The sequence below is a fragment of the Notamacropus eugenii genome, chromosome 7 (genome assembly GCF_028372415.1).
Source record: "Notamacropus eugenii isolate mMacEug1 chromosome 7, mMacEug1.pri_v2, whole genome shotgun sequence".
Classification (NCBI taxonomy): domain Eukaryota; kingdom Metazoa; phylum Chordata; class Mammalia; order Diprotodontia; family Macropodidae; genus Notamacropus; species Notamacropus eugenii.
Genome location: NC_092878.1, coordinates 30909870 through 30922869, shown reverse-complemented (window position 1 = coordinate 30922869; position 13000 = coordinate 30909870). Strand labels below are relative to the sequence as shown.

At 38.3% G+C, this 13000-nt stretch overlaps 1 protein-coding gene across 14 annotated transcripts in view; it reads right to left on the bottom strand.

Annotated features, from left to right (window-relative positions):
- LOC140513770 (TP53-binding protein 1-like) overlaps window positions 1-13000 on the bottom strand; it is a 130722-nt gene that overhangs the window by 48108 nt on the left and 69614 nt on the right. For all 14 annotated transcript variants that reach the window (XR_011970328.1, XR_011970327.1, XR_011970329.1 and 11 more), the window contains 3 exons: window positions 8024-8254; window positions 3625-3682; window positions 1511-1603 (listed from right to left, as the gene is read on the bottom strand). Coding sequence is in view for 9 of the 14 variants with exons in the window: in XM_072623732.1 (XP_072479833.1) it covers window positions 1511-1603; window positions 3625-3682; window positions 8024-8254 (382 nt within the window). In the remaining 5 variants the exon portion in view is untranslated. The remainder of the gene's footprint in view (window positions 1-1510; window positions 1604-3624; window positions 3683-8023; window positions 8255-13000) is intronic.

The window sequence follows — 13000 nt, the reverse complement described above, 5'->3', positions numbered from 1 at the left end:
TATTTTCTCTTGTGTTATGTTTTGTTTTGCTTTGTTTTCTCATTCATTTTAATTCCCCTATGCAACATGACTAATGTAAAAATCTGCTTAACAACAACGTATATATAGAAACCATATAAGATTGCATGGCATCTTGGGAAGGAAGGGGAAAGGGAGGGGGAGAAAAATCTAAGACTCATGGAAGTGATTGTAGAAAACTAAAAATAAATAAATTTTAAAAACAAATTATAAGAAACTAAACAGGGGTTTATATTTGCTCTTAGAAGCAAGACACCTGAAAAAGTAGGGGAATTACAATCAGATCTGAGCTTAAGAAAAATTACTTTCGCATCAGTGTGCACAGGACGCACTGGAATGGAGAAAAGAAAGACTTGGGCCACAGAAGCCAGGATGTTATTGACAAGATGTGACAAATGGTTGGTTATGTGAGGCGAATAAAGGTAAGAAAGTTCAGAATAATGTTGAGGTTACAAACCTAGAAGACAGAAAAGATGATAGTATCTTCAAAAAAAAAGAGGGAAGTTTGGAAAAAGGGGATGGGTTTGGGAGTTCAGTTTTGGACATGCTGAATTTGAGGTGTCAATGAGATATCCAGTCGGAAATGTCCAATATACAACTGGTAACGTGGGACTGAAACTCAGGGGAAAGACTGGGGCTGGATATGTAGTTCTGGCAGTCATCTATATATGGATGATAGTTAAACCCATGGGAATTAATGAAGTTACCAAAAGAAAAAGTACAGGAGGAAAAGGAAAAAGGAGCTAGGACAGAAGTTTGGGGAACCCCCATAGGTAAGACAGGAAAGGAAACTGAGGAGTGGTCAGACAGGTGGGAGGAGAACCAGCAGAGTGTGGTATCATGAAAACCCATACAGAACACAGTATCCAGCAGGAAAGGGTGATCAATAACGTCAAGTGCAGCAGAGGTCAAGGATAAGGACAGAGACGACCTTCAGATCTGGCAACTAAGAGATTTCTGGTAACTTTAGAGACAGCAGTTTTATGTGAGTGATGAGGTCAAAAGTCAGATTTCAAGGAGTTAAAGTGAGAGGACAGCAAATCGAGGCACCAAGTACAGACAGCTTTTTCAAAGAATTTCACTGAGAAAGGGAAAAGAAATATAGGATGAAAGCTTGAGGGATGGGAGAGAATAGGGAAAGTTTTTTTAAGGATGTGGGTATAGATTTAAGCATGTTGAAAAGCAGGAGGTAAGGAAAAATAGGGAGAGGTTGAATATTCAATAGAGAGAGGAAGACTGAGAATGCCACCTTCTGGAGAAGACAGAACAAAAGATGGGAACAGATGTAAATATAAAGGCCACAGGAAAAAGAAAGGGCCCTTTCTTTTTCAAAGATCATTTTTGAAATAAACATGATTCAGTCTGGCTTAAATATGCCACAGTCAAATGAAAAACTAAATTGGAAACCACAAAGAGAGAACATAGCAGTTTCTGGCAGCAATCAATTTATGACTTAATATGGGAGCAAAGATATTATGAAAATAATGCTTACCTGATAAGATCTGATGGGGTATCACGGCCTTTGGCTTCATCATCCTGCCGGACTTCACAGACACGGCTAAACACAGACACTGTCTTCTGAGAACTAAGGATAACAGAGTAAAGCGATAAGTCTACATTTGTTTGGCGAGAATAAACAACTTTCAATCAGACAACAAGCTTTTACTAAGTGATGACTGTATCAAGCACTGTGCTACATAACAGAAATATCTCTCAGGCACCGCAGGTAAATAACCTTCCTTCACATTTCTTCTCCCATAATTCTTCCCTTGACCCAAGATGCAGCTTTCTTATATGCCTAATGCAGCCTAAGAAAATCTGCATGAGGAAAGTCATCAGGAACAATAACATAATCCCACAATCCCTAGCCCCATGCTATCATCCAACAGCATTTCTGTCCCACTGCAGTGCTCAGCTCTTACTGGCACTATATAATCTTACAAATGGACGAAAATAGCAACACTTCTTCTTGTGTAGGCAGAAGACAGAATGATCCTTCTTCTAAACATAACCTTATGAGAGCTACTGTGTACAGAAACACAGAAACAAAAAAAGAAGCTCAAGTACTCCTGTGTTCAATCTATTTGTAAAGAAACCATATCCCACAATCTAGTTTTTCCTACAGATCAAGATTTTCATCTGTTTGGGTATGCTTTTAAAACAAGATAAACATATACTAATACCATCACCAATAACGCATATTAACAACCACTTCCTTTCATTCCAATCTCTTCCTTTGTTACACTCCCACCCTTGCTCTCTGTCCCACACTCTAAGGTTTTCTCTAACTTTAGAAATAAATTAAATTGTACATGCAGACCAACAATAAGCGACATCTGGAATACAATACCACAACTACAGAGTAAAACAAATGTTTTTTTCTCCACTGTAAGACTATAGATTTATAAAGGGTATTTAGCAGAAAATTCTAAAGTAACATATAAACCACACCCAGAAACATTAAGTTCATTTTACAGGAAGAGATATTAAGTCCAGAGTGATGAAATTCTTTTTTCCAGAATATGTAGTAAACAAGAGGTAGGAACAGGATTGTATCAAAGAACTTGCTCTGTCATGCTTTAAGCAGTGCTACTGGAATTTAATGTTCAGTAGTATTATAGTCAGTAGCAGATGAGACTTTTATACCCTCCGATAGCCACCAGATGGCAAAGCTCTACTACACAGGCTGGAATCTAAAGATACTGTCACCCTCAAGGCATCATAGCAAGAAAGAGCCAAGACCACACGACGCTCCACCACCACCACCACCACCACCACCACCACAACCACAACCCAGCACAACACAGCTATCAGTCTGGGACACTAACTCCAACGATCTTCTCTAAGAGCCAACAATAACAAGATCAAGAACGATACACCACCAAACTGCAGTTAGTTTGGGACACTCACTAGAAATGATCTCATATAATGTGTGTTCGTCCTTCGTTGCCAAAGAAGACCACGCCATCAGAGAGATAATGACATGACTTGTACTGGACTTTGTTTTGAGCGAGGGAGGCCTGTGCAGGTCACCAGCCTCACTTCTCCTCCAGAGCCATCTGAATCCAGTGACCAGATATTCATCAGGATGACTGGAGATGACCCAGGATGAGGCAACTGGTCAAGGTCACACAGCTAGTGAGTGTCCAGTGTCTGAGGTGAGATTTGAACTCAGGTCCTCCTGACTCCTGCACTGGTGCTCTATCCACTGCACCACCTAGCTGCTTCAATCTTATATAATGGCTACCAGCTGAAAGCCATAAGGGACAAAGCCCATAAGACCCTCTAGAAGACCACCCAGCTGTCTCCTGCCACACATTAGAGCCCCGCCAAGGCTAAAGAGGCTCAGGATGAGGATTCTAATATGATTACTGGAGCAAATTTTTAAAAATTGTTTTTGTCAACATTTTAGTCAAGAATTAGCAGACAAAACACTGGTCTTATAAGAGTATTAATGAAAAAAACTGTGACATTCAATCTTTCCTCCTACAAATCCTTTCTTCTAGGTTTCATTTTAATTTTTTTCTACTATCGATAAATCATCTTTTCCTTCATTACCAGTGGCTCTGTATGAGACTGCTCTGCATAGCAACAAGCTCTGGTTACCTGGCAACAGACTCAGCAACAGCAGTGGATCCATTTTTCTTTTCACCACTTATAGGCTCTGAACAAAAACACAGGCAAGGAGGGAAGGGAGAAAAATAGAGAAATAATCCAGTTAGTATCATACCTAAAAACCTCCTTATTCTTCTACTCTTTCTTCCCCCACTCAGCAGTAGGAAGAAATAGGAATAAAGAATAGGAACAGAAGGAAAAAATCATTAACTATGATTTAACAATACAAGCATTCCCCATTCCTAACAATCCATATCCTCACTGTTGTGAACTAAGTGGACATAACCAAAAATATTATATGAAATTACTTAGCTGCAGGTTCTAAAACTGTCACCTACATATCTCTAAATCAGGGGTCCCTTAACCTGGGGTTTGTTCATTTTTTTAATATCTACCTTTTTAAAGTTAAATATTTTTAAATTTTAATTTGGCTTCAAATATAAATCATTGTATTTCAATATAATTGGTTTCCTTTGTAATTTACATATTTTATTCTGTGCATTTTAAAATATTATTTTCAGGTGTTCATAAGCTTTACTAGACTGTGCAAAGGATCCATGACACAAACAGGTTAAGAACCTCAGATCTAAATAAAGATAAATTGAGTAATTAAAATAATATTTCACCTTTGTATAATGTTTTAAAGTCTGAAAAGCACTTCACAAATATTAACTTCTCAAATATTATCATCAAAACTAAGCAGCAGAGATGAGGAAGGTGAGGCTCAGAAAGATTGCCTGACATGGCTAAGTTCACTCAACTAGTGTCTGGGGTAGGATTCAGATACAGGTCTTCCTGAATTCCTGACTCCAAGTTCAATGACCTAGCTATTCCGCATTCTGCCTCTCCCTGAGATGGTAGTCATGATACCATAAAAATCATCCACATAGAAACTGGAGTCCCTAAGAACAATAAAACAACTTAGTCATATGAAAAAATGCTCTAAATCATTATTGATTAGAGACACGCAAATTAAAATGACCTTGAAATAGCATTTCATACCTATCACATTGGCTAAAATGAATGAAAGGGAAAGCAGCAAATGTTGGAGAGGAGATAGAAAAATTGGGACACTAAGTCATTATTGGTGGAATTGTGAACTGATCTAACCATTGCGGGGAGCAATCTGGAATTGTGCACAGACAGTTATTAAACTGCCTACCCTTTGACCCAGCAATATCACCACTAAGTCTACTTCCAAAGACGACTGGGAAAGAGGAAAAGAACCTCTATGTTCTAAAATATTTATAGCAGCTCTTTTGTGGTGGTAAACAACTGGAAAATGTAGTTACGGTATATGATTTGGATAGAATACTACTAAGCTATGACAAATAACTAGCTCGGTCATCTGAGAAAAACAGGGAAAGACTTGTACGAGATAAGGAGGAGCGAAATGAGCAGATCCAAGAGAATGCTGTATACAGTAACAGCAACAGTTTTAAGAACAACTTTGAGTAAGTTACTTTAACTATTATAAATATCCAAATTCACTACAAAGGACACATGCATCCAGAGAAAGAACTAACAAACAGAAGTATATATAGAATGATTTTATGTTTATATACATATTTGTGTCTAATGGCAGCCATCTCTGGGAGGAGGAGGGGAGGAAGGGGAAAGTGGAGGGAAGAAAAAAGGAAAAACAATTATGATAACTTCAATATATATTTAAAGGGAATAACAAGTTGTACAATCACCTCTTTTTACCGTACTGTGTTATGAAAATGCTTGTTTTATTCCGTAAATTAAAACTTTTTGTAAAAAACAATTTTTTTTTAAAAGAAGAAGAGTGAGCAACTTGAAAAGTGGTTTGGATAATCCAAGTTCAGCTGAAAAATCTGAGGAGTAATAGGGAAGATTACTTACCAACTATGAGTTTTATTATTTTCATCGTTTATAAATGAGATACAAACATTCATGGAGACTGACTTAACTTGTGTCCCAGTGACTATGATCTCTGACAGTAGAAACAAAAGGCAGAAAGCTCCACGTCCTTCCCTAACCCTTCTCCATTGCAGTGCCTTCCCTCTGTTCTCTCCTGTTTATCCGGTATATTGCATCTGTTTGCAGGCTGTCTCCCCTATTAGACTGTGAGCTCCTTGAGGGAGCCTCTTTATTGTATGATGTAAGGGAGCACAGAGTAAGAGCAGGAAGGAACCTTAGGGATTATCTTAGTCTCACTCCCTCATTTTACCGTTAGAGTAGAAGGCAGCAGAGCCAGGACTCAAGCCTAAGTCCTTTGACTCTAAATCTACTCTCCTGGAGCATCATTTTGCCCCTGGTTCCAGCCCTAGGCTTGGATTTCAACGAACTGCAGTACAATTCCAATCTGTTAACTGGAATGAGTGACCAAGAGCCTTTTCTTTGGCCTCAAAACTTTTGCCTTTCAAGTCTATAAACTTCCCTGGTAAACAGATCCCCAACTCAAGGCATGTGCCTACAAGGACCCAATACCGTGGAAACAGCACTAGAATCCAGAAGAAACTGAACACTGTAATTAGTACCATGTTCGATAAACACATCTGCTAACTCGGTTAAGGACTCGATATTCTACAACTATTAGAAAAAATGGAAAGCAATCTGAGAGAATTTGAAGATTTCAAGCCATGTTCCATAATGTGCTCAAAATGGGTGCAGAACCAACACAGAAAAGGTTATATTAAACACATCAGAGAAGGAAGTGATAAGGCATTTTCACAATTGGAAGGGAGGGAAGTTTTTGACCAAACACGGGATAGAAATACTACAAAGTAAAAGAGAGAGGTGTTATTGTATAAAATTGAAAGGGCTTTTGAACAAACAAAAGCAATGCAGGCAGAATCAGAACAAATAACTATTTGGGGGAAAAAATCTCTGCAGCAAATATCTCTGATGAGGTGCTGACATCTAAACTACAGAGAAAATCGGTACAAACAGAAAATAAGACTCCTCTTCCAGTAAATAAATGGTCAAATACTATGAATAAGAGGTCTGCAAATAAAGAACTCTAGGCTACCAACAATCACCTGAAATCTCTAAGCGTAAGAAAAACGCAAGTGAAAACAGCTCGGAAGCTCTATTCCACACCCTTCAGACGGGCAGAGAGAACCAAAAACGGAAAAGGAAAATTGCTGGAAGGGCCACGGGAGAACAGGCACGTTAATTAATGCACTGCTGGTGGAACTGGGAAGTTGTCAAGTCAATCTGGAAAATAATTTGAAAAATATATCCAAAAGATACAAACTGTGTATACCCTTTGATCCAGTGTAAAACAAACAAGAAAGAGCACTAGGTTTAGGGGCAGAGGGCCTGGGTTCAAGTTCCAACTTTGCTACTAACTACCTGTGTTGCAAATTATTTAACCCAAGGTACTATTAAATTCTATGATCCTATGACTTTTGAAAGTACAGGGTTGATATGGCTTCTTGGGTTCAGAGATTTGCCACATCTAATCCCTAACAACCTAATATTCTCCTTCTGCCAATGCCACTCTATCCTGGTACCCATCTTCAATGCCTACTTGCCCTAGGACCCACATCTCCATACATCCCAATCAGAAAATACTTTCTAGTTTTAAAAAAAATCCTAACAAAGGAAAAGAAACTATACAAAAAGAGTAAGACAAGGTAAATGAGCAGCAAACTATCTATTCTCATACTGTCTATAGTCTCATACTAAGTGATCCTAAATTGTTCTATCTCACTATAATTCCTCAGTCCTCATGTGTCCCATACTGATTCACTCTTGACCTAGAACTCCACTCAGCTCATTCAATTCCCTTGTGGTCTCAAACGAAAATACTGTCTTTTCTCCTTGAAAGATGCCATGCTAATTTTATGATGTTCCCATATCATCCCACAAGGGCATTATGGCTCTAGTTTATTCACATTCCATCATACCAGGTTCACTATCAAATAACTAGGGAGTTTTTGATTGAATAATCAAGAATATTTAGTACTTCTAGTATACTATTACTTAATGACCCAAATCAAAGTATGAAAATGCAACCATTATAGACAGCATTCCCAGTGCTTCAATAATGAGGAAATTCATCCCAACACAAAGTCACCTCTCCCCAAAATTCACACTAGCTAATCTTTCTACTGTTAACACTGCTTAGGAAAAAAAGGGAGTTTGCATGATATATCCTTATACTGTTAGAGATCATCAGTGTGCTGGTTAGTTTTGCTGAACTTTAAAAAATTGTTTTTAATTTTTGTTCTAAGGCAAATTCAGAGGGAAAGGAGAAGGATGTACTAAGAGAAGATTATGATATTAAAAACAAAAAGCATCAATAAAACTGAGAAAAAATTTAAAAAGAAAGAGGTAGTGCTAAGAATAGCCAAGATTATTGCTTAATTGGGTCAATAATACAAAATACCAAAGGGGCCAGAAACTTTTCATAGCTTACCCAGATATGCATAAAAAGATAACTTCCTTTCCAAACTCAATTGCAAGGACTCTTCACTCGCCTCAGTCTCAGGGCTCACCAGTTTCATTTTCAGACTCAATTTTTCATCCACTTCTGGGACAGCTCTGGAATCCCCTTTTTCACTTTCATCAGTAACATCGTTGGACCCCACAGAACTTTCAGCCATGACATCACTGGCTGCTAAGGGGCTCTCTGAATAGCTGTCCACAACTGAAAGAAAGGAAGGAGGAGGAAGGAGAAAAAAACCCCACTAAAGCACACACATTAAATACAGCCTCTCAGGGTCTTCCGTTTGCCTCTGCAATTCCACAGGTCTGCAAGATCCAAGCTGTTGTATCTAGAAGAGATCCTGTCACAAATATCCACAACTACACGCTGTCATTGACACCTGGTCTTAAGAGGAGCAACAGGATTCAGTTCCACTTCCACATCTGGATTTAGGATGCTGCATGAGCCCTCAGCCAACCCACATCTGCCAGCATCAGGCATAGGTAGCAGGAAACTCCAGACGGCATGACAGTTACCTCCCAGCACTGACTAGAGAAAACAAATAGATTAATGTAGAACGCTACTGCGCTGCTGAAGAGGAGCGAGCTACCTAACCATCCCTGCCTGTCAAGCAGAAATATGACATGCACATGGTGTTGCCCAGGAACACATCTGTGAGCTTTAATGTCCCTGCCTAAAACCGAGCTTTCTCTCTTTTCAGGCAGTCTGGTAAACTCTCCTCCCTCCTTTTCCGATGCTCATTCTAACTTTTCCTTTTCTCCAGTGTTCCACACAAGGTAGCTGCTTACTCAATCAATGAATGACTAAAACATTTATGAAGCACTTACTATGTGCCCAGCCCTCTGCTACATTTTGGGATTGCAAAGTCTCCTGCCCTCAAGATTACAGCAATGTTTAATTTGTTTTTTTGGTAGTTGACTCCCCTCTACACCTTGATTATCTTCTGTGAAAAAGCAAGCACGGTCAACTTCTACTATACAAATGGTATATTGTTTAAAAGGTCAAAAAAATTATCAAAATGTAAGAAACTGGAAATTGTCACCAGATCCTCAATGGGACTAGAATGAGACTATGAAGATCTGCAGTCAGTCACATTCTTTAAAGTTTACTCCTGAAGCAAGAAGAATAAATGATATAACCCAGTCCCAATTTCTTCGCTGGTCCTAAGGATATCCTTTTTATAAAGGATGACACCTCAGAGTTTCTAGCTCAAAGAGTGTCAGTTTCATATCACTCATCAATAGGAGTACTGTATCTCCTTGGACCTAATTTAAGATGCCCAATCAAAGGTGGAGTTGTGTTGGTCAATGGTGGGATAACATCATCTTCCTTAGGCAAAGTGAAATGAAATGGTGTTTCTGAAAAAGACAGACACAAAATAAGCAATAAAAGAGTAAACTTTAAAGGAGGCCGACTGGGAACCATTCTATTCCCTTGTCCCCAAATTCTCCTCCCGTCATACCATTCCCAGGCGTCATGTCTCCTTCGTAATTTCCATTTCCTCACCATATTGTCTTACAACCCTTAGATGAATATAGATGAATTTAAGCAATGACTGTATAGGCAACTTTATCCTAGAAACTACCCCATAACCTGTTCTGCTATTCAACTACCAACTATTAACTTCTTTCAGTTTGTGGTTTATTTGTTGTTAACTTTTTAAGAACTCTTTTTTCAAAGCAAGTCTTTAATGTTATAAAGATACACTAGAAAGTGTCTCTTCTCTCCTTTTTCCAAACTAATTCTCACCTTTTAGGAAAGACAAGTACTAAAATCAGAGGCCTTGGCTTTAGAAATACCTAGCACAGTGTGTCCTGCACATAGAAGGAGATTAATATTAGGGAAAAGAAATTAAGCTGATCTTTTCTTGAATTATTTAAATCTTAAAATCCCACCCCCAAAAAAATCATAGCAAAGAGGATTACACTGACAGACCTAATATCATCCCGTCTAAGTAAGAGAGAGTCTCCAAAATACACTTAAACTGTGAGAGCAACAAAACGTTCAGTATTTTACAATTTGCATAAAAGTAGCATTACTGTTACAAAATGAAACTAAATAGATCATTTAATAAAATTTCCTGCCTAAAGCATAACAGTCCTCTATAACATTCCTGACAAGCTGCCTGCATTCCCTGTTCTTACAGAACTAAGCGATTCCTTTGTACAGCCTCGTTTCCATTTTTGGTATGCCCTCTTTTCATTCCATAATCAGTAAGTTCTCTATAAGTCACACTGCTGTCTGAGGCTTCTCCTCCTTATCTTCTTCATCAAGATTGTTCACACATACCTTTTTAAAACTCTAACGAGCTCAATGACCAGCCATGAAGCAAGACGGGAGAGCTAATGCATTCAGGTAGAAGAATAAGACATATATTTTTTAGACGTGACAAATGTGAGAAGTTGTTTCGTTTGACTATGCATCTTTGTTACAAGGGTCTTCTTTTTCTTGTCTTTTTGGTGGGGGGATGAACAGGAAGAAAATAGTTTTATGGATTGAAAAAAATTATTTAAAAATTTTTGTTCTTCATTTCCTATTTCTCCTAAATTGAGTGACTTTGCTCAGTGGGTGTCAATCCATGACAGTATACTTATCTTCACCAAACTTCTTCCAATCTAATTCTCCTCAAGTCTAGGTTACATATGATATTCCATTGAGTGTTCTCTCCCTGGTAATTCTAAGATGTTCTATGTTCTATCAACGTTTTCAGTGTTTCTACTTCATTTATCAATTCTACCTTGCTCATCTAAATCTGAATCTGAGTAAGATTCCTGTGAACTTTCTCCATCTTGTGAAAAGCTAAACTATTGGTAAAGCAAATAAAGAAAGCCCAATTCAAATGCCACTCCTCTGTGAAGCTGAGGTACTGCTAACTTACTGTCCAGCCTAGTTAACTTTTTCCCCCAAATATGTTATATCCTATAACTAAATCTAGATTATATCTATAAGACTGTGTTTATTTACTGGTGTTAAGATCTCAATTTTATTATTTTCCACACCCTGCACAATGTTCTACAAATATCTGAGGTCATGAATTATCAATCCAGTCTTTCTTTTCATTTGTTTTGCAGTCCCCTCCACTGTTATCTGTATTTCTATGCCACATCTATCATTCTCTATCGTATCCTATTCAGTGGGTATATCTGTACACTGTTCTCAAATGAGCAAATCTCCACACAAGTATATTCTTTCTAGTCCTTATGAGATCTACCTTTAGTTAAGATGCAAACAGCTCAATCCTCTTCTCTAACATTAATAGCCACCTGTTCACTTCCTGAATTCTCCTCTTCTAAATTCCCAATTTCCTGACAAATCTTTGGCCCAGAAATCTCTCTGTGTCTCTGTGTCTGTGTCTGTGTCTGTGTGTCTGTCTCTCTCTCTCTCTTTCTCTCTCTCTCTCTCTCTCTCTCTCACACACACACACACACACACACACACCCCTTTCTTTTGTCTTTAACCTCCTTGGGACATACATATATATTTTAAGCACACATATACACGCACATATACATACACACACACACACACACACACACACTTGTGTGTGTGTGTGTGTGTGTATTCCCCTAAGGAGGTTAAAGAAAGGTCCCATACACAGCAAAATATTCATTGAAGCCCTTTTTGTGGTGGCAAAGAAATGAAAACAACATAGATCCCCACTGACTGGAGAATGGCTAAAAACAATTATGGTACATGAATGTAATGGAATATTACATAATAAAAAATACAGAAATGGAGAAGACTTACATGAACTGACAGAAATCAAAGTAACAGGACCAGGAAACCTTACACATAATGACCACAATAATATAAATGGAAAGAATCAAAAAAAGCCCGGAACACTGTCATTAGAACGACTGCGTAGCCTGACCCTGGAGAACAGGTAAGAAAACGTGGCTCCCTTTCTTCTTGCGTGGGTGGGGAACCGCAGAAACACCGCATATAGTACCAACTATGGTTTCCTGGTTGGTTTTGAGCTGCCTTTTTTCCTTTTCCTTTTTATCCATTGTTACAAGGGATAAACTGCTAGGCAGGGAAGGCAGGCATGGGCTACACTGAGAAAAGAAGGTATAATTAAAAGGCTGTGGCGAGTGATCAGATATGGGGACGAGAAGGAAGAGTCAGAGATGAATGAAAAGCTAAACTTCTATGAAGTGACAGTATCAACCAAACTACCAGAGAAGTACTTTACAGAGCTAGGGAAAGAAAACAAAGGCCAGGACTCTCAAGAGAATGCAAGGACCTAAAACACTCCCGAAGGACTCTTGAGGCAAAGGCCATCCACATCCAGAGGAAGAACTGTGGAATAGGAACACAGAATGAAGCAGACTATCTTCTCGTGTGATGTTTTGTTTTGGTTTGGTTTTTCTCATAGTTTCTCCCATTCGTTTTAATTCTTCTGTGCAACATGACTAATGCGAAAATGTGTTTAATAAGAATGTATGTGTAGAGCCCACATAAGACTGCAAGTCGTCTCAGGTCGGGGGAGGGAGGGAGAGAAAATTTAAATCTTAAGGAAGTGATTGATGAACACTGAAAAGAAATTAATTAAATTAAAAAACAAACAACAACAACAAAAAGAATCTCAGGAGAAATTATGAAAAAAAATTGAGAAAAAAAAGACAGTTAATAGTACCACACCTTGAATTATACTACAAAGACAGGGTCATCTAAGTAATTTGGTACTAGCTTAAAAAAGAGATCTTGATTCTTAGAACAAATTAGATACTTAACATACAGAAGCAAATAAACGGTGGTAGAGTGTTTGAAAAGCTCCAAGACGCCAACTAACAGGGTAAAGATTTACTATCTGACAAAACTGCCATGAAAAATACAAAGTCGTCTAACAAAAATTAGGCACTGGCCTCCACCTCACACCATAGAGTCTCACACTAGTCCAAATGAACATGGCTTATACACCACCAATGACATAACAAATTAGACAAG